The following is a 22,806-nucleotide window of genomic DNA, read 5'->3' as shown; positions in this document are numbered from 1 at the left end:
GTAAAGCATTTGTGTCAGAAAAAAAGTGAAAACAATCAAAAACTTTGGAAACAAAGTGGAAATCTACACTGTTAGAAATTGTGTAAAATTCAGTTCATGAGGCATGCTGGTAGCATGATTTAAAAAAAAATCTCACCTGGCATCAATCATTCATTCAGTTTTCTTCCAGCTCTTCCTTTGAAGGGAAAGAAATAGGAGGAAATCTAATTGGCTTAGAATTTGGTAGGAAATTAGTGAATTGAAGCCATGCAATTGCATTTCCTTTAAAATAAGAAAACAGCTTGAAACGCTGCTTGAAAATACTGTCATTCAGTACTTAGTCTGACATTCCTACTGTGCTCCAGTTCAACTGTGTTGCTACTGTTGTCACTACTGAAAGATTTCTTGGACTTTCATGCAAGTTTAGTGACAGTAGGAATCAGTTGGAAAAAATTGTTCCCATCTGCAGTCCCTTTAGTATTTGCAGGACTATTTCCTCCCAAGCTTTTCTATCAGAGGGAATGAGTGGTTGGAGAGTTACTACCAAACAAAAGTTCTCATGGATTGGATCAGCATCTAGCAGATGATCTTTTTGAAGGAGCAGATCTCCTGCGTGGCATTCTTCAGATTATGGAGGAAGATTGTGGTACATAGCATAGCCTAGCATTTAGTGCTCAAAATCTCACACGCTAATGCTTTGGCTTTGCTTCCCTGGCCAGGCTCTGTGGTCCCCAGGTGACAAGGGAATAATATTTGTGGGCTGGTGGCATGAGCCATTCCGATTGGGATTAAATGCCTGCTCCAACAGACGGTAAGTGAGATCTCACAGGGTTCATGAGAACATGTTATAAATGTGTATCTCATTTTTAGTGGGCCAACATGAATAATTACTTTGAAAAACTCAACAGGTTCTTACTCAGTTCTGAGATTAGTAATTGTTTTTGAAATTCCTCTATATGGAAATTACAATCGGTTTTAAAAGCAAGCTACTGGGGGACGAACCCACCTTAAAATCTGCCTTTCCTTAAACAGGTTAGCCAAGGCCTGCTGCCAGTCCACACTTCCAAGAAACTGCATAAAGCATCATCCCTAGAGTTGCTTAATTCATGAGTTCTATTACCATCAGTAAATATGACCCATTTCCTTACTGGAAAAGAGATTTTCAGCTTTCAAACCCTTAGTCCTATGTCACTTTCTTTTAAGTAAAGATTGTGAACATTGGATCTTATTGTAACATATAGGGCTTCCTGTAAGGCTGGCATGATATCTGGGTTGGTGGTGAAAAATGTTCCCTTCAGGCAAATCTTCACCTGTCCCCTCTCCCTGTTATAGGTCAGCTCTATTTCTCTTCGATCTGTCTGAAAATAGCTGTGGTAAGTCATCTCAGAGATTGTCTTGAATGTCCTAAAGGTAAAAGAGTATTTGAAACCTCTCCTCAAACACTTGCAGTCCAGAGAATTATGTTCTGCTTTCCAGAGTCTACCACAAATTGGTTTACACAACTGACTATACTTGTATACAGATAGTCCTTGGCTTATGACCAGTCACTTAGCAACCATTTGAAGTTACCTCTGACCTCCCAAAAGGTACTCACAACCCAATTTCATAGTTACAGTCGCTGCAGTGCCCTCACCATTGTTCATTACGGTGCCCCCCCATCCCACCAGGTCTCAACCTGCTCTCAAGCTGGCCACTCAGCCACACAAAGGAGGCTAAAGCTGATCAGCACAAGCAAGCAGCTCCACAAACAGAGCCTCCTTAAAATACCAATCCCCCTAATCTTGTGAGAAGTACTACTTGCTTGAAGAATAGCATAAGGTTGCCATAAGACCAACAGCCTCTGTAAGAAAGCTGAGTTTTGCGTTGCATCCCATCCCATCAGCTGGGCTCCTCTGCAAAAAACAAAAAGGTAAGTTGGGTGCTGCTGGACCTAGGAGCAGGTTGAGTACTGTAGGTCTCTTGGGTGGCTGGATGGGAAACAGGCCTCCGCCTACAGGTTGTAAACTGTCTCCGTGTGCCGGTTGCTTCCATTGTCAGGCTCCTTTGCGTGACTGCCTAGCTGGCTTGGGAGCCAGCCAAGGCCTGGGAAGACCCTGAGCAATAGAGAACAGAGCACTGGGTGCCTTGGGGGTGGGGGAGGCCTGGGGCAGGTGCGGTTGGATCTGCGCTATGCGTTCAAGGATCTCTCCAATTGCTGAGGCAACCCATACCTCACTTAACAACCCACAAGTTCATTTAATGATTGCATTAAGAAGAGCAGGAATGGGGAGGGTTATTAAGTGAGATGCTTCACTTAATAGCCATCGTGACTTGTGGCTGTAATAGACTCCAGTTGAAGTTGATAGGAAGCAAGAAGTCCAGCCTCAACTCCTGCTTTGCTGAGTCCTGCAGGGCTCAGTACTTTCTCCGCTTCTGTTTAACAATCTACATGAAATGGCTGGGTGAGATCATCCACCACCATGGGCTGAGATAGCATCAATACGCTGATGAATCCAGCTGTGTGTCTCAGCCCATAGGGAGTTAAGCAATGCCTTGACCCTCTTGCAGTGCTTGGAGGCTGTTAAGGGCTGGATGGGGAACAGTGGGCTTAACTGAACCCTGGCAAGACAGAATGGCTCTGGTTTGGGGCTTTTTTGTCCATGGAGAATTGCCATTGTCAGTCTTGGATGGGATGGCACTGCCCCAAATAGACCTGGTGCATAATCTGGGGTTCTCCTGGACTCATGACTGTTGCTCAAGGAGCAGGTGGCAGACATGGCCAGGGCAGCCTTTGCATAACTGCGGTTTGTGCACCAGTTATGCCCTTTCCTGGACCAACAATCCTTGCTCAGAGTCACCCAAGCCCTAACCACCTCCTGTCTTGCGATGCTGTCTACATGGCAATACCGTTGAAAAATATCTAGAAGCTTCATTTGGTTCAAAATGCAGTGGCCCCCATGGTTTTATGCAGGCCTAGACATGCATGTGTGTCACCTCCTGCGGAAGCTGCATTAGCTGCCGATTTGCTTCTGGATCTAATTCAAAGTGCTGGTTGTCACTTTCAAAACCCTACGTGGCTTGGGACCAAGTTAGTTGAAGGACTGCCCTTTCTGGGACACATTTACCTGACCCACCAGAGCAGGAAGGCAGGGGACCCTACAGGTGGTCTATCTAGCAAAACCAAGAAAAAAAGCCTTCTCTATGGTAACTCCCTCCCTACGAAGCATCATCCCTGTGGAAATAAGATTGGCGCCCACCTTGACACTCTTTCTCAAGGCCCTGAAGACCTGGTTTTGCCAATGGGCCTGGGGACCCTAGAGTGGGATAGAGCCCATCAAATGGCTCATTTGAGTGTGGTCACCAGGGAATGGGGTTTATTGCTTTTTTATTGTTTTTATATTGGGTTCTTATCTTTGTAAGAAACCCAAAGTCACTGAGAGGAGTTGGGTGGCCATATATATTTTCTTAAATAAATGAATAGTTGTAAGTTGAGAGCTACATGAAATGTAAAAATGTGGGTCAGGTGTTTTGTATTTCTGGTTACTATATAAAGAAAAGTACTGCTTTTCTTGCTTTAGGACACCAAAGGAAAAACATGATGCCTTCTTGTTATGTTTTTGATCACCCCCAAAGTCATGTCAAATACTGGGATTTTGCAATGTAGGGATACTGTTTCGAATATTCTTACTGTTCTTATATTTTGAGTGGAAGCAAGGGAATTCCCAGAGGTGTGTCATTTGCTAATGTCTGAACTGGCAGATGTGATCTCAGAACCACTGAACTATATTTTTCAAAGATCTTGGAGCACTGGGGAACTACCAGAGGACTAGAAAAGAGCTGATGTAGTTCCCTTCTTCAAAAAAGGGAAAAATGGATCCAGGAAACTACAGACCTATCAGCCTGACCTCAATATTAGGGAAGATTCTGGAAAAGATAATCAAGCAACAAATCAGTGAACACCTAGAGGCAAACAAAGTCATTACCAAAAGCCAACATGGGTTTGTCAAAAATTGATCATGCCAGACAAATCTTATTGCATTCTTTGACTAGGTGACAAAATTAGTGGACCAGAGTAATGCTGTGGATATAATTTACTTGGACTTCAGTAAGGCATTTGATAAAGTAGACCACAACCTACTACTTGATAAGATAGAAAAATGTGGGTGAGACATCATCTCCACCAAATGGATTTGTAGCTGGCTGACCGGCTGTACTCAGCATGTGGTCCTCAATGGAACTACATCTACATGGAGGGAAGTGTGTAGTGGGGTGCCCCAGGGCTCTGTTCTGGGCCCAGTGCTCTTCAAGATCTTCATCAATGATTTGGATGAGGGGCTAGATGGGGAACTCATCAAATTTGTAGACGACACTAAGCTGGCAGGAACAGCCAATACTCCAGAAGATAGGCTTAAAATACAGGAGGATCTGGACAGACTTGAACACTGGGCACTATCTAACAAAATGAAATTCAATTGTGAAAAAAGTAAGGTTCTACATTTAGGCAGGAAAAATCAAATGCACAGATATAGTATAGGTGGTACCTTGCTCAATAGTAGTAACTGTGAGAGGGATCTTGGAGGCCTAGTAGACAATCACTTCAATATGAGCCAGCAGTGTGCTGCAGCTGCCAAAAAAGCCAACACAGTGCTAGGCTGCATTAACAGAGGGACAGAATCAAGATCACATGAAGTGTTGATACCACTTTACAATGCTTTGGTAAGGCCACATCTGAAATACTGCATCCAGTTTTGGTCACCACGATGTAAAAAAGATGTTGAGACTCTAGAAAGAGTACAGAGAAGAGCAACAAAGATGATTAGGGGATTGGAGGCTAAAACATAAGGAATGGTTGCTGGAAATGGGTATGTCTAGTTTAATGAAGAGAAGGGCTAGGGGTGACATGATAGCAGTGTTCCAATATCTCAGGGGCTGCCACAAAGAAGAGGGAGTCAAGCTATTCTCCAAAGCACCTGAAGGCAAAACAAGAAGCAACAGATGGAAACTAACCAAGAGAAGCAACCTAGAACTAAGGAGAAACTTCCTGACAGTTAGAACAATTAATCAGTGGGACAACCGGCCTCCAGAAGTGAATGCTCCAATGCTGGAAGTTTTTAAGAAGAGACTGGACAGCCATTTGTCTGAAATGGTATAAAATTTCCTGCCTGAGCAGGGGTTGGACTAGATCACCTACAAAGTCCCTTCCAACTTCATTACTATTACTACCTTTGAGCAAGCATAGTTGTTGGGCATTTCAAAGTTCATACAGTATCTCTACCATGAAGCTGAAATGTTTTCTATTTTGAAAGCATCAAGAACTACATTCTCAGAAGGAAGTTTGGAAGAGCAAATATAGGTAGTACCTTTCAGAAGGTCAATTTAAATGTTAATTCATGTTCTGGTAATATCACTTGAGAGTATTTAATCAATTGTTGCAATGTAATGAGATTAAATAACTTCTTTTTTCTTTTTTTATAAAAGTTTTATTAATTTTTAAGAATTACAGACTTTAGTACATAGTAAACAACATGTTGTCTGGGTTCAAATATTTAACATTAACTTTTTCAATATAGATCTGTTCAATACTAGAGAATCCAGTACGGTATTTTTTTTTCCATGATCCTCCTTTCTTCTGCATGTTTTTTTTCATTTTCCCTTCATTACACCATTACAATTTTTGGTACTGTTAATGTATACAAAGTTAGGTATAAGTATCTTCATCATATTTCACTAATATACAAATAATATCAATTCATAAATCAATGTCAATTCATTAATCAATATCCTATTTTTCATGCTCTTGTTAAAGTTTGATTTCCCATCAGTATTTGAAATATCTTTATCAGTTATGATTTTTTCAATATTACATTTATATAGTTGAAAATTTTATTCAGATCAATCCTTTTATCTTCATATTTCCCATATCAAAAAAGAAAAAAATGCTATCTTAATTCTAAATCATATCTTTCATTATAAAAGTCTAATTATATCTAAAAGTCATTCTTTTAATCTTATTCAAAAAAGTATTTAAACATATAATGCCCCCTCTAAAAGGTCAAATCTTCTGTTTTTTAAATCTGACTTCTGCTTTTTTTCTTTGCCAACTTGCTTTCCAAGCCAGGACAATTAGATCGCCCAGGAATTTTGTTTCTATTTTTGTAAAAATTGCTTGGCATGAGGAAAGCAATTTAGGTTTGCAGGGGGGATTCCACCGATTTATATTTCTTAAACAGCTCCCAGTTCCTTTCTCCCTCCATTTCTCTCTTCATTTCCTGTATATCAAGTTGTGACATTTACCTTAACAGCTCTATATTATCTTTTAAAAAATCTTTTTCTTTGCCATCAGATATATTTTGCAGACCTAAGGGGTAAAAGGTCTTTTGCATTTTCGTTGTTATAGCTAAGTCTTGCAGTTCTTTTATCTGTTCCATCTCTAAATCCAATTCCTCTGTTTTGTCTTCTGATTTCTGGGTTATTTGTTCATACTTTGTAGTTGCTATCTGGGAGCTTTCTAGTTGTAGATTTAATTTGGAGATGTGCTCATTTATATTGTCTAAATTGTTTTTAGTCTCATGATTTCTTTTTATATCCTCTTTGCATTCAATAATTGTTTGGTGAATTAGTTGTTACATAGAATATATGTTTGTTTTTTCTTGAGGCATTATTCCTGGAGATTTATTTATTTATTTATTTATTTATTTATTTATTTATTTATTTATTTATTGATGGGATTTATATCCCGCCCTATCTCCCGAAGGACTCAGGGCGGGATATAAAACATATAATAAGTACAGCAAAACATATAATACAGCAAAACATATAATAAGTACAGAGATCAAGATAGAAATAAAATTGAGAACATCTGTGCAATAAATTAAATTAGAGAATTTAAAAAATAAATTAAAAATACTAAATATAAATTAATTAAAATGCCTGTCAGTCTAGGTCGGCCTGGTGGAACAGGAGTGTTTTGAGGCCGTGGCGAAAGGATTGGAGATTTTGGGCCATCCGAAGCTCAGGGGGGAGCTGATTCCATAGGGCTGGCGCTCCCACAGAGAAGGCCCTCCCCCTGGGGGTCGCCAGTCGACATTGCCTAGCTGACGGTACCCTGAGGAGGCCTTCTCTGTGCGAGCGAACTGGACGATGGGGATTTGTACCCGGCAGCAGATGGTCCTGCAAGTATCCCGGACCTAAGCCATGTAGGGCTTTAAAGGTAAGTACCAGCACCTTAAATCTCACCCGGAGGGCAACTGGTAGCCAATGCAGCTCACGCAGGAGGGGTGTAATATGGGAGTATCGGGGAGCTCCCATCACAACCCGTGCAGCCGCATTCTGCACCAGCTGAAGCCTCCGGGTGGTCTTCAAGGGCAGCCCCATGTAGAGAGCATTACAGTAATCAATACGGGAGGTAACGAGTGCGTGGGTGACTGTACGTAGGGCATCTCGGTCCAAAAAGGGGCGCAATTGGTATATAAGACGAATCTGTGCAAATGCCCCCCTAGCCACGGCTCCAATATGATCTTCAAAACTGAGTCGTGAATCTAGGAGGATGCCCAGATTGCGTGCTCTATTTCTGGTCTTTATATGTATCCTTTATAATCCAATATATTCCAAAATATAGTTCTGAAAGCAATATTTTATAGTAATCCTTTGTCTCAAGTATCCCAAAAATTGTCAATCAGGCAAGGTTGTAATCCACAATATTTGAAGAGTTCAAAATGTTCAACCTCTCTGAAAATAGCTCAAAAGTCTTTCCCAGCCAGGCGTAGTCCAAGGTCAATTTTTTCTTTCTCTCCCACTCTTAAAAGTCCAAGCTCAGTAGGTATTTATAATCCAAGAAGGTCAGGATGATAAGTATGCCAAAATATTTTCCTTTATTGCCAGCTGTTCTCCCAGGATAGGAATCACCAAGTAAAGCAAATTATAGTGCTATACACAAATCCACCAGTAGATGTCATTCAAAGTCCATTTTCCACTCTTAAAACAAAGGATTGATTTCTTAAATTTCACCTCAATGGTTTTTTTTCAAACAGAAAATCTTAACAGTAATCTCAGTTCTCAAATTTATCGAAACTGTAACTCTATGTTACTTCCACTTCAATATTGTATGTTTTTGTCCCCCATAAAATTAAAACACCGCTTCCATTTACATTCGGAGGTTTTAAGCTTCTTGGGAGCCTTTCCCAGGAAATTCAGTTGTAAAATAGTAAAGAAAGGATCAATATTCTCACCCAGTTCCAAACATGCTGTTTATGATGTATTAAGTAGTGCTTTTCGGTTGTCAGCAGCTAATGGCCGGCCACAGGAATGTAGCCAGTCTTTCCCCTGCCGGTTTGGAGGGCTTTCTTTAGATCGAACAGAAAGACTGCTGTCTTTCCGTGATCAACAAGGCTACCCCTCTCTTCATCATCTCTTCAGGGCAATTTTAGGCCCTTTTTAGGGCCCCCAGCAGGGCGAAATTGGGCATGGAAGGCGGAGCCCTGACTTCTTGTGTCCCGTCCTACCACAACGCAAACCGGAAGTCTCTAAATAACTTCTTATTGTCACATATGTAGTTGCCCTAAGACGTAGCTCCATCCTCAACTTTGCACCCCATTCTGGTTGCAGAACTATTGACTTCAGATGATCAGTCAGTCTCTTCTCCCCGGCTCAGCCCTGACCAAACTCACCTGCTCTACTTGGAGGGACCAATGTTTGGGCCTCATCGCCAGTGCTTGAAGCTACAGTTGGTGAGTGCCTGAAAATATGTTACCTGTTCCTGTCAATGAACAAGTGAAAGGAACATCAGTTCATCCTTTCCTTTCCAAAATTCATTTCCCTCAAAAATAATAATCATGCCCCTGCATGCTATTTCCACTCCTAAACTCTCAGAGCTTCCATCTCATCTCTCAAAGATGGGGAAAGGTGGGTTTTTCAGTGGCCCAATACTGTCTCCCTCCCAAATAATGGTTTATTCTCAAAAGATTTTTTAATAAGCCACAACTAATTTGATTCAAACATCCTACTAAGCCATAAAGTACAGTTTATGCATTAGTACTTAGTCTACTGGGTTCGCTCAGTAGACTAAGCCCAAACCATCACATTGCTTGGCATGATGTATGACTTTACCATACAAAACTCACAATATTTTCAGTCAGAAGCAGTGGTGCTCTGTGAACTAGAAATTATATGAAATATGAGGCCTAGCATATCTGAAAGATTGACTTCCTAGAAGGATGTCATTGATCAGTTACAGTTAGAAAAGTAAATTATGATATCTTAGCCAGCTGGTATAGAACATTTTCAGTCACTTGAAATTGCTAGGCGACTTTAATTCCAGTTTGAAATGAAAAGCAGGCTGAAAAATATAAGCGGACATAAAATCAATGACTCTTGTTCTTGTATCTACAGAATGTCATCACTGATTATCATAAAATTAATACTGCAATCTTAAGAGTTAGCAAAGTTTTCAGTGTGCAATCTTCTCTTCTGCTTAGCTCAACTGGCAAACAAAGTCCTCATATACAGTAGTGGACATAGTCAGAACTGCCACAGCTGGTAAGTCCCCATTTCAGAGAATACATACTCCAAATTTGAATGACTTTTTGTGATTACCCTCCATTTTGGTTACATATCTCCATTTTATGTATTGTCTTATTGCCACATGGACTCACATAGACAGTTAAGGGTTGTTTTTATAGTCTGGAAAAGAAGAATATTTTAGTAAATGCTAGAATTTTTCTTAAACTGTGTCTCTGGTATGAAATATCTCAACAAACTCTTCATTTTTTTTCTTTAAAGGTTTTTATGGGATTTACTCAGGAGCATTGTCCATGTATTGCTGGGCCTCTGATAATCAAAGAATTTTACTTAGCACTCCTCAGAGGAGTAGAAAGGTAGGTGGATGCCAGCAGAAAGTACCTCGTGTTCGAAAAAGAGGTTTAACAACAGGACTATATATCTGTTCCCACCCAGCACTACCCTGCGGAAAAGCCAAACAGAAAAGTGATAAGAAAACAAAATGTATGTGATGAAGAACAATTGGTTTACAGCAGATGTCTTAATGTATACATTCTGACTTAGGGGCTTGGAGCAGCATAACTCTCAAGTAGATCAGAAGGATAATATGAGTTTTCTAGCTCAACAAAAAGTTGAATCTGGATTTCCTATAACTTATAAGATGCTATAGCTACTGTTTTACAAGAAAGTACAGAAATATGCAATCCATTATTTTCATCTAAGATGACTGAGCCCTGTGGATTACAAAGACTCTTACAAGAAAACTTCTGTCTGTTGAAATTAAAGATGAAGTTAAGACTAAGAGATTAGTGCTCAATATAAAATTTATTAAACCTTCGGAGAACCCATCAGCCTTGTAATTTATGTTGAGAGAGAATGTGAAAAAAGTGTTTTTCACCGGTAATTTATCCACACATTCATCAACTAAGTCCACAGGCATAATCTTTTTACCATCTTTTGCAGGAAGTGTTAGTTGTGGATACCAAATCAGGAAGTGTGAAATCTATTACATCAGGTACAACATAATCTTGGGTTTTGTGTGTTTTGTATGTATGTATTCGAGTCAGTTTTAACATGACAAACATGCTCATCTCAAAGGAAGGCAAATTTTTGCTGCCTTGTGCTAACTCCTGATTAAAATCTAAATTTCAGTGAAGCCAACAGTTGATACCTTTTTTTAAAAAGCTTCATACCATTTTTTCTATATAGATCTTAATGCCATACTGGGATATCATTAGAGTACATGTCCAACAGGTTTTTTTATTTGTTTCCAAAGAAACGAACATCAAGTATTTTCCTCCAGAATCAGATTCCTCTCCCACTTCCCTTCCTACAATGGTCTTTGAATAGGAATTTTCATGCATTGGGTCATGAATCAAGATAATGAAGATAAATCTGAAATAATATCCTTGATATTTTGCCTAGGTACCTCAGAAGGTAGCTGGACTCTACTAGGAGTTCAGCAAGATCTGCTAGTGGTGACCTGTTCATCTCCCAATTGCCCTCCAAGTCTGGTAAGAAATTTCCTGTGTAGGTCAAGATAAGGGTTGCCTTGAGCTTCCATTTCCCCGTTACCCTTGTTTCCATGGAACCATGACAATTCAGAGACTTTGGTAAGCTATCATCATTACTATACCTTTTTCCATATACTGTACTTGCATGAGATATTTTTCGTTGTCTTCTTTTTTAAATAACCTTTAGAAGACTTTGACTAATCCTCCTTCCCTTAAAGAAAATCAGTTTGGACATTCATATGTTTACATGATGTACATCAACATACAGTCAAATGAATTTTTCTTAGTCCAAGCTCTGGTGTCCCAAAAATCTGTTCTCAAAATGGAAATTATGTCTGTAAACAGACATAATTTGCAATAAGAATATACATTCTGACAAAAATGAGGACAAAACTAACTCCCATCCGGTCAGATATAATGCTAAGAGGTTGTGTGACACCATATCGTTCAAGGTCAGTGCTTCCAGTAACAGCCTATTATATCTGCTTTGTAGAAGGTGGGTGTGCTCCCACCTGCAGGGAGTGAGCTGGAACTACAGTGGATCAGTGTGGAGGAATCTTCTGTACTACCTGACATGGAATGGAAAATCCTCACAGTGGATCCTGCTTTGTCTGAGAAGGGCAGCCCATACAGTAAGGAAGCAGGTCCACAGAGCTTCCTCCTAGACTTATGACTATCTCACTTGCTTTGCTAGTTGGCTGTGATTTATTGTGGGCTTTGCATTTAGTACTTCTAGAAGATGGAGCTAGACTTGGTTCTTGGACATAGTAAAGAGTACAATTAGATTTATGAGGATGATTAGCGGTTACGGACAGCTGTGCACAGTGGTGGGATTCAAATACTTAAACAACCGGTTCTATTATGTGATGTAGGCCTGGGCCTCTGATGCTTAGAATGGACTCCTGGAAGTGGCATCAACACACTTCCAGTCGTCTGTTCTAGGCCTGGGAGGCCTCTGATGCCTAGAACAGACTTCTGGAAGTGGTATCGATGCACTTCCGGTGGGCCATTCTAGGCCTGGGAGGCCTCCAAGGCCTAGACTGGACTTCCAGAAGCCAGCCGGTTCTCTGAATTCAGATAAATTTAGCTACCAGTTCTCCTGAACTGGTGCGAACCGGCTGAATCCCACCACTGGTTGTGCAGAAGGGTAACATATTTTAGCCAAAAATAAACTTTAATCTGCCTTTGGCATAAAGATGAGACTCATTGTTCTCGAGCGCTGCCTGGAAGAATCCAAATCAGAATGAAGAGAGTAAAAAAGTAAGTGTTATATGCATCTGGATTCTCAGCCCCCTATGCTGCTCTCATTTCATTTCCTAATTTAAGGACAGGACAAGGGAATTCCATAGAATCCTGTTGTGTGCTATATAAAATAGAGAGAGCTTCGGGTGTCAAACTTGCCACGTCATGTGACGTGTTGCAATGTATCACGACTCTTTGCATTGCCAGCAGTTGGGTGGGCGCAGCTTCAGTATGATGAAACTGGCCCGCAGGCTGGCAGTTTGACACCTCTGCAGTCTAAGGCATTAATAATTGATTTGTAACAAATTGAATTCCTTTGGTAAATCATTTGGAATCGAGCTAGCTAGATGGAACATTTAGCCAACCTTAGCCAATCTCAAAAAGCTAAGTAAGATTGAATTTTCTTTGGATAGCAGGCCATCAGTAAATTCCAGGGCTTTTACAAGATTGGAAAATCAAAACAATATTCTGGAGTTTTCTTCTTTTATTCATATACTTTGCTTTCAGGGCTAGGTGTTGGTATTTCTGGTATTTCATGCTCATGTATTTCATTTCATATTCTGTTACCCAAAATGTTTCAATTTATAGTTGACAAGTCAAATCACATTTAGTTAAGAATCCATAGAAAGAGTCCCCTCCCCCTTATTTTGATCTATATTGTGGTCTGAAAGCCATTTTTAATACCACTACATATTCAGAGGACTTTTGATGTAAAGCATCATATTCTGGGATTTCTGCAAACAGGTGACAGTGCTGGTCAAAACAAATTACATAGAGTCATAATCTGGTTTAATACTCAAATGAGAGACTTTCCAGAGAGCCATAGGGTAGACCTGGGTCAAAAACAACCATTGTGGGAGAAAGGAATTACAGTTCAGTTTTGCTTTCAAGAAAGTTACATAGACTTGTTCATGAAATTACTAGGATTCAAGCTTGACTCAGAAGAGACTTAACCTTGTTTAACCACGGAAAAAGTGCACCAGCCGCTTCAAGGCACAGATTTGTCCATTGTGGAAAGGGAACAGTTTTTTAGGATATTTATTTGTGTTACATTTCTTTATCACAATTGGGATTTAGATTTTCTAGCCCAAAAGCAAAATGTCTTGGTTCTTTATACTGTAGGAGTGTATCTTGTACTTGGGGTTGTGAACAAGAGGAACTGACAGTCTAAGTAAAGGAAGGACGTACTTAGAAGGTTGATTTCCCTTGGTCAGTGTGGTTTGAAAGATGGCCTTCAAAAGCTCACTTTTGACCTTTCTTATAGCTGACCAGTCATTTGAAGCCATATTGCTGATTCCTCGAGGAAGCAAACCAGGAAAAGAGGCCTTTTTCCCCCTTATGGTTTCTCCACATGGTAAATCACATTCATTCTTCTCTTTGCCCTGAGTAAGCTATTATATGTATTAACAGTTAGCCCTAGCTTTCTTGCTTCATTTTCATTTTTCCCCCAGGATATTATCAAAGCTGGTGAGGGCGTCTTTTGAGGCTCCTTGAAATTAATTTAAAGGGGCCAAAGTTATTAGCCAGAGCTGCAGTTTACTGCTTTAATGAGTTGAGCCACATTTCCAAGAAAGTAAATGTATTTTGTTGATCAGGATTTCCAGCCTCTTGCTTGTTCCCTTTTTCTCTTTCAATTGTAGATTTCTGTTTTGTTATTAATGAACATTACCAATTCTCAGATCACTTTTCCAAAATTGGAAAAAGGAGCACCAGTTCGTTTCTGTACTGTATATCTGCCATTTTCTTTCCAGGTGGTCCACACTCAGTTTTTGATGCTTGCTGGCGTCCAACTATGGCAGGTCTCTGCCGGCTGGGTTTTGCTGTACTTATGGGTAAGTAGCTCAGGATTCCTGCATTTAATTTTCTTTGCCTTTCTAAGGTTTTATCCAAAGTGACGTTGCATGTGTTTTACTACAGGTGATCCTCAGTTAATGACCGTTTTAACAAACAAGGGAATGACCTGGAAGATTGCAGTACTTGAGCTAGTTACTTACCCCCTTTGCAACTAAAACCACAGTTATTTGAGCAGCAGAATGACATCAGAACCAAGCCATGGGAAACCAATAACAGCACAGCAGCTTGTACTTCTCACAAGCAGCTTCACATACATGAGTTTTCTTTTTTTTATTGAAAAGTTTTACAGTACATTTTAAACATATAATAATAAACCTTTATTGTCAAAGTACAACATGTGTACATTGAGATTAGCTGAGCCTCCCCCTGTGCTCTCTCCCCCCAACACACAGTGACAACAAACCCTCCATCCCACCACACTATGTGAACCAACTACACCACACACCGGCCTCCCAAGTCAATTCTGCATAAGATTATGTCCCATTTAAAAGCCTAACAGCCCACGGATAAAAGCTATTTTTCAGCCTGTTGGTACGGCTGGCTATATTCCTATATCTCCTACCGGATGGTAGGAGAGTAAAGAGATACCGTCCAGGGTGTGAGTCATCCCTGAGAATCTTCCTCACTCTTCCAAGGCAGCGAGCCCTGGCGATGTCATCCAGTGGTGTCAGGGAACAGCCCACAATGTCTTGTGCTGTGCTCACTACCCTCTGTAATACTTTCCTATCTGCGGCTGTCAGACCAGCATACCAAACCACAATACCATACGAGAGGACGCTCTCTATGGTAGACCGGTAAAAGAGGGTCATTAGCTGTTGTTCTACCCTGTTCTTCCGCAAGATCCTAAGAAAGTGAAGCCTCTGTTGGGCCTTTCTAGCCACCTGGGTTGTGTTAACTTTCCAGGTCAGATCTTCGCAGAGGTAGACTCCCAGAAATTTAAAGGAGGAAACTCTCTCTACACAGTCCTCCCCGATGTAAAGTGGGGCAGGTTCCTCCTTTTTTCTCCAGAAGGCTAACACCATCCCTTTCGTCTTGCCGATGTTTAGGTGCAAGTTGTTGTTACTACACCATATGGATAGTTTTTGTACCTCCACCCTATATGCTGTCTCATCCCCACCTGTAATAAGACCCACCACAGTTGTATCATCTGCGAACTTGATTATCGCAGTGGATGGGTCAGATGATACACAATCATAAGTGTATAAAGAGTACAGGTAGGGGCTAAGCACACAGCCCTGTGGCGTGCCGGTGCAAAGCTTCAGGGGGTTAGGGTTAGGGTTAGGGTTAGGACAAAGCAGACCCGACCCTCACTGTTTGTACCCGATCCCTAAGAAAGTCTTGAATCCAATCGCAGATAGCGGGGGAGAATTTCAAGTCAGTCAGCTTCTCGATGAGAATGCTCGGCAAAATGGTGTTGAAAGCCGAGCTGTAGTCAACAAAAAGCATCCTGACGTAACTTCCAGGTTTCTCGAGATGACTTGTTACAGAGTGTAAGGCAGTAGCTATGGCATCGTCTGTCGACCTATTTCCCCTGTAGGCAAATTGATGTTTATCAAAGTCCAGTGGGAGGCATGTCCTAAGATGTTGGAGAACCAATCTTTCAAAGCATTTCATGACTACAGACGTTAATGCAATAGGTCTGTAGTCATTCAGGCACTCAACTGCAGTTTTCTTGGGGACTGGGACAATGGTAGCTGCTTTCAAGCATGATGGTACACATGCCGTTTGCAAGGAGATGTTAAAAATCCTTGTCAGGACCCCTGCTAATTGATCGGCACAATTCCTGACCACTATCCCCAGCACCCCATCTGGGCCTGCGGCTTTGCTGGGATTCACAGCCTTCAATACAGCTCTCACTTGGTATTCACATATACTCCCTCCCCCCCTCCCCCCCACACCCCCTCCCTCCCCCCCTCCCCCCCAACTTCCCAGAGCTGAATAACAGGGTATTGCCTCTAACAAACTTAAGCTAAAATATGCTAACCAACTATAAATACGCTTTAAATCCTATCGCACTTTAACTCCCCTTAAACATAAGTAAATAATAATACATCTTATAATTCTAATATTCATTCATATGCTAGGTGAAATTTTTTAGTCCCATATTTATTCTGAATATAATCAATCCAGCTTCTCCATTCCAAGATATATCTCTGTTGCGATTGTTCTTTTAAATATGCCGAAATTTTTGCCATTTCTGCCAAGTTTGAAACCTTTAGAGTCCACTCTTCTATAGTAGGCAGTTCCTCCTTCTTCCAATATTGCGAAACCAAAAGTCTTGCTGCCGTTATTAAATTCAACATCAATTTAGTTTCTATAACAGTACAATCAGTAATAATACCCAGTAGAAATAACTGTGGAGTAAACCTTATCTTTTTCTTAAATATCTTCTGCATATTCCACCAAATTTTAATCCAGAAAGCTTTAACTTTTTTACAAGTCCACCACATATGATAATATGTTGCGTTCTCACAGCCACACCTCCAACATTTAGGCTGATAATTTGGATACATACATGCTAATTTTTTAGGATCTAAGTGCCATCTATAAAACATTTTATAAAAATTCTCTCTTAAGTTTTGTGCCTGGGTAAATTTTACGTTTCTGACCCAAATTTTTTCCCAAACATCCATCGCTATTTGCTCTTGAATATTCTGGGCCCATTTTATCATACAATCTTTAACAAGTTCCGTTTCTGAATCTATTTCTATCAATGCATTATATATTTTTCTTATATGTGCTTGACTTTGATCTCTAATTTGTTTTTCCAGATTTTCATCTGTTGTTGAAATGCCAATTTTCTGATCTTCTTTCCATCTAGTTTGTATCTGGCCATACTGAAACCAAGTTTGTACTATTTTCCCTTCTTTTAAAGTATTAAATGGCTTTAATTGCCATACATTCCTTTCCAGTCTGAGAATATCTTTATATGTGGTCACATCAAGTTTAAATCCCAGACTTATATTTTCTATCGCATATTTAGGTATTGCCCAAATTGGTATTTTATAATTTAACTTGTATCGGTATATTTTCCAAACTCGCAACGGAGCATACCTTAATATATACCGTATGTCTTAAAGATATTATCCACCTTTTTATCATACAATAAATATGCATGCCAACCATATAATAAATCACATCCCTCAACATTCAATAATCTTCCTTCTGTTAAATTAAACCAATTACTAATTGACGATAAAGCCGCAGCCTCATAATATAATTTAAAATTAGGCATTTTAAGACCACCTCTTTCACGTATATCTTGTATTATCTTAAGTTTTACTCTCGGTCTTTTCCCTGCCCAAATAAATTTATTAATACCTTTCTGCCATTCCTCCAAATTTGAATCTTTTTTAAGTATAGGTATCATTTGAAACAAAAATAAAAATTTTGGTAAAACATTCATTTTAACTGCTGCAATTCTTGCCAATAAAGACAGTTGTAATTTTTTCCAAGTATCTAACTCTTTTTGTATTTTTAACCATAACTTACATGAGTTTTCTTTGACTGTAGAAATGCTTGATTTTTGAAAACAGCCCGATAGGCAGGTGCCTTTCCTGGAAGCTGCTCAGAACCTTAAGGGACCTGGAAAGCTCTGGAGGCTGCCCTTCACTTACTGTTGTCCTTTTTTTTTTTTTTTGTCTAAACAGTGAATTACAGAGGCTCCTTGGGTTTTGGCCAGGACAGCATTGATTCATTGATCTCCCATGTTGGAGTACAAGATGTGGCGGACACTCAGGTCAGTCTCCTTTGCTTCTTCATTCCCCCCCCCCCCCCATTCTGTGAAAGAAGCCTGGGGTTAGGCCAGGTTTAAGGCTAGAACTGAAGGTGAAATTATTGTGCGATATTTTGTCCTCCTTACAATGATGGATAATCTGACTTCTTTTTGGGGGTTAGGAGAGCAAGCTGTGATCACAGATATGGTGACTGCAAAGGCAGGTCTGCCATATAGAATGGTCCTGCCAGAGCAGGGCTCCTCTTTTCTCCATTCCTTTTGACTTCTCTGCACAGTTGGACGAATTGGTCCTTGGCAGATTCATCCCAGCCAGTTTGATGCAGCGGTCAGGTCACAGGTATTGGAAGAGCAAATTCAGTATTTTGAGTAGCAGAGCATTACTGGCATAATGTTCATAATGTTCCTGTTGTCTTTCAGCATCCCTTTGAAGAAGAAAAAATCTTTCTCTTGCATAAGCAACAGATATTTGCTGAGCTTCACAGGAAGAATTGTTAAGGATCTTATACATATAGCATGAGCGTGACAAGCCAGAAGTTCAGTTTTGTGATCTGTATTGCACTCTGCCGCCCAAGAAACTGCTTACTGCACCAGGTCTAGTTGTGTAGCAGCCTCTGAAATACCACCTGCCATTTGCTTGATGTTCCCTTTACAGCTGGCAGTAGAAGCGGCACTGCAGATGGAGATCTATTTGGACCCAAATAGAATTGCCTTGTTGGGAGGCTCTCATGGTGGCTTCATCTGTTGCCATTTGATTGGTCAGTTTCCAGAGAGGTACAAAGCTTGTGCAGTCAGAAATTCCGTCACCAACATGGCCACTCTGCTGGGGACCTCTGACATTCCTGATTGGTAAGAAGCTTGCCTCCTCAAGCCAGCCCAAGAGATTGGCCTTTTTGCCTCCCATCCATTTACAAACTCGATTTATACACGTTTGGGAAGTCTTTTGCCAATTTCATCTCTGTGTGTCTCTGTTACATGACTTCTCATCCTAATTCAGCTCCTATATAGATCTGCCTGATCCTCACTATTCAGGCACCACACGTTCTCCTTTTTCCTTTCACAAATGCCATTTCTCCAATTGTCTAGCAGTCAGATCCTTTGGCACCTCGGTACAGGCAGAGGTCATGGGGCTAAATATTCTGTACACTTTCCCCAGGAGATACGCTTCTTTAGGTCTGCCATATTCCTATGAGCGGATTCCTACAGAAAAAGATCTGTCTGCCATGCTGCTCTCCTCCCCCATTATTCATGCTGCAAAGGTAAGTACCAATATGTGGAGCTGCTGATTTACTGCAGAACCTCTGCTGTGTGGGTGTTTTGGATGGTTTTTTTGCTGGTTACTTCTTGGTTTTTCCTTCTCCTACAGGTACGAGCACCTCTGCTGCTGTGTGTTGGTGCAAAAGACCGGCGAGTGTCTCCTTACCAAGCTTTGGAATATTACCGTGTGTTGAAAGCTAGAGGAATCCCTGTACAGTGAGTTCCCATTTAATTTATTGAGTCAAAGCAAAAGAATGTCTTCTTGACTTTTTCTGTTTGGACACATTCCATGGCCATGGCCATACTGTATATTCTGGTTCCTGGTTCCTGTACTGTAGTGAAGTTGCCAAGAGAATGGAGGAGCAAAACCAATTTTTTCCCCCATTTATATCCCGCCCTTCTCCGAAGACTCAGGGCAGCTTATAATCTAAAGCACAATGTGCTTAGCAATAGCCTTCATTCTATGTATATACCTGCTTATTAGGGCTTTCGCCCCCCCCCCAAGCGGCATTATTACAAAGTCAGCTTAATTGCCCCCAACAATCTGGGTCCTCATTTTACCTACCTCGGAAGGATGGAAGGCTGAGTCAACCTTGAGCCTGGTGGGATGCGAACCTGCACTAATTGCAGGCAGCTGGTGTTACTTAAGGAGGCATTAGTCCACTGCTCCACCAAGGCTTTGAATACAGATAATCCTCACTGACAGTATTTGGGATCCGGAACGAAAAACAAACAGTGCAAACAAACTACTGTTCTTAACCAAATAGGACATCCAGATTAGATGAACCAGAAGACTAGCCTGTGTGTAGGACTTGTGAATTCTGTAATAAGCAACTGGTAACTAATACTGATCCTTTATCCTTAGTGGAAGAGATACACCAGTTTTGTATCAATTGCAATTTCCAGATAATGTTTGTGCAAGTGTTGCTGCATGCAAAATTGTGAAATGGGAGTCAAGACAAGATCTGATCTAGGCAAGAATAAGAATTGCAAAATCAGATCTTTCCATAGGTGGGCAAACGTGCTTCTCACCACAGCTATCCTCTGTAAATTCAGTGACAACATAGGATTAAGAAACACCTAAGTTTTTGTGTTTTCACGTTTAGTACTGCCCTATCTAAAACAAGCCAAAAGTTAATACTGTATCCAGTTTCTTCTTTCCAACAGCACTTCCCTCTTGTTTTCATTTAATTAGAAGGTGTATCGTTCACCCAGGCCTTTCTGGAACTTAGACATTGTTTGTGCTTCTTGGTGTTGGATGGTAAACAACAATACATCTTAGAGGCATCAGTATGCCCTTTGAAATATTGGATGGAATCCTACTCCGAGATTCCAGATGATCTCTCCACTAATTGTCTGTTGACATTGATTAGCATGGGAGACAAAATTGTATTCTTTGGGACATTACAAATAAATGGGCAAGGGGACAAGAGAATTCCTCCAGCATTATCTTTTGACTTAATACTTGAGGCCTAGTTCCAGACTCTCTAGAAGAATATCCTGATGAATGGGATTAAAATATCATGGGTCAGTGGGATTAAATGGTCCTGAGAAATCCAGGAGAAATATTAGGGTTTCTATCAGCATAAACTATCTACTAAGTCACTCAATATTATATCTTGGCTGAAAGTATTATTGAAAAGGGCCCTACTAATCAGCAACATTTCCATGCATGTAGGTGCATATAATCAGCAATATCTAAATGCATATTGTATAAATACATAAGGACCACCATTTTCTCAGTTTCTTTTCATGGGATAGAATGTTTTGAGTTACATTACACAGATCAATAATAGTATGAGTCAAGGCAAAGGTTTCTTTAATTGAAATATTAAACACAGGGAACATAATCCATTTATGTGGTGACATTGATTGCCTCCCTTAATTAGGGGTTCAATACTTTCCTGGATAATTTAATCAGCCGCAAACAGCATTGATTTAATAACCTTTATATCTCAATTCTTTGTTCGTATCCTCAAATTTACAAACTAGGAAGAATGCAGAGTAGCAAGCAGCCATCAGAGATTATATTGTAAATTGACCCACCAAATGCAAGTAGAACCAATGGAGTTTATACACAAAGAACACAAATGACCTAGTTGCTGAAATCTGCTGCCACAGGCTTTTTTTTTAGAAAGCAAGAATAGCAGGAATATTATCTGCCTAAGTGTCCAAATTCCCTGTGTGTGTTATTTATCAGATAATTTTATTACAATTGATTATACAGATAAATCATACCCAAGGATCTTCAATATTTTTAAAATTAGATTGGTTTGCAATTTGAATTATTCAAATTGCAAACCAAATCAGACAGATGGAATAACAGCGAATGCTGAAGAGACAACCCCTCGTAAAAAGGCAGAGAACCACTTTGGCAATGAGAGATGACAGGGAAGTTGACAGTAAGAATAGTTTGGCATAGCTTCTTTAAAAAATAAATGACATGTGTTTATTTTAAAATGAGTGTACTGTCACTACTGTACTGTCTTTACTGTCAGTCAAAGCAAAGAATTTTCCACAGCAGTTAAGGAATATTTTTAAAATATTTTAATTTTTAATGAAAAATTACTTTGTAATAACAGTGATACTTATAATAAAGTATTTAAAGTATTTTGCAAAATACTTTACCAGTATTTTTTTACAGACTGATGTGGTATCCAGAAGAGAATCATGCCTTAAGTGGAGTAGTAGCTGAAGCAGATGTCTTTATGAACTGTGCCCAGTGGATCATGCATCACCTTTCCAGAAAGGTAGATTGAAAGTCAACTGGCAACTAAATATGAAGACAACCAAGTTGCTGAGAAGCAAACTATGATAATGTATATCCAGTTGCACTACAGTGACCTTCACAATGTGACAGGAGTTTCTTTTTCCCAACCTCAATGTATAATCAGATTGTGGGCATCTGAAAATTCTTCCCTGATGATAATCCTTTCAGAATGTTTTTGAGGAATTCTGCTGATAAAGTTACAAATATCTACTCAAATCCTAATTCTGATTGAAAAATGGATTTCTGATAACTGGCCTTGCAAAAAAGCTCTGCTATTAGATTGCTAAATCATATAATTAGTCGAGCCAACTTTTTATTTGAATAAATGGATATGCTGACATAGTCCAAAGGAAATTCTCCAATAAGGCTTCTCATTTGCAACTGAATACTTTTTAGTGGGTTTTATATGTGAGCAGGACTCTGCATTAATGATATTTTGATGATTAATTAATGATACCTACCCAGAATTGCCTGAGCCAAGGAATGAATGAGAAACAAAATTTAATAAACAAGGAAATAAATACATACAAGACTGTTTTTATTCTTTCCCAGTTCTCTGATTAAATATTTGTTGCTTTTAGAAACTTCTGATGGAAAATGCCCACCATTTTTCTCTATCAATAAACGTGGATATACTACAAAAATATGTTTACCATAGATATTAATGATAAATTCATTCACCAGTGATGGACTCTTATGAATATCATCTCACACAAGAGACGAATCTTGGTGGGGTTGAGGAAAATAGGGGAAAGTTCTGAAGAAGCCACACAGCAAGGTCTAAGTGTGATGTATGACTCTGCCATGCTGACTCAATATTGGGAGTAAGGAGAAGGGCAATGTTGAGGTGAGGAAGAATCCTAGAGGAAGCAGATGGATACTTGGCTGTCAGGATATAGCACAAAAACAGTATTTTTGTGGGTTGCATCAGATAATGAAACTTTATCCTTGATTTCAGCAGTTTTTGACACCATCAACCGTAT

At 39.9% G+C, this 22,806-nt stretch overlaps 1 protein-coding gene across 1 annotated transcript; it reads left to right on the top strand.

Moving 5' to 3' along the window:
- Positions 1 to 671: 671 nt before the first annotated feature.
- On the top strand, positions 672 to 22,709 carry LOC310634824 (acylamino-acid-releasing enzyme-like; the record flags this gene model as incomplete). The annotated part of the gene is made up of 15 exons (XM_083353360.1): positions 672 to 790; positions 1,312 to 1,352; positions 8,563 to 8,684; positions 9,432 to 9,492; positions 9,736 to 9,830; positions 10,417 to 10,468; positions 10,879 to 10,967; positions 11,461 to 11,599; positions 13,474 to 13,563; positions 13,961 to 14,041; positions 17,714 to 17,802; positions 18,452 to 18,645; positions 18,953 to 19,055; positions 19,163 to 19,269; positions 21,698 to 22,709. The coding sequence occupies 15 exons, from the start codon at positions 672 to 674 to the stop codon at positions 21,810 to 21,812; spliced, it is 1,497 nt and encodes a 498-aa protein (XP_083209486.1). The 3' UTR covers positions 21,813 to 22,709.
- Between the last annotated feature and the right edge of the window lie 97 nt (positions 22,710 to 22,806).

This window comes from Vipera ursinii, assembly GCF_947247035.1.
Source record: "Vipera ursinii genome assembly, chromosome: 2".
Lineage (NCBI taxonomy): Eukaryota > Metazoa > Chordata > Lepidosauria > Squamata > Viperidae > Vipera > Vipera ursinii.
This window is presented reverse-complemented; position numbering and strand designations above follow the sequence as displayed.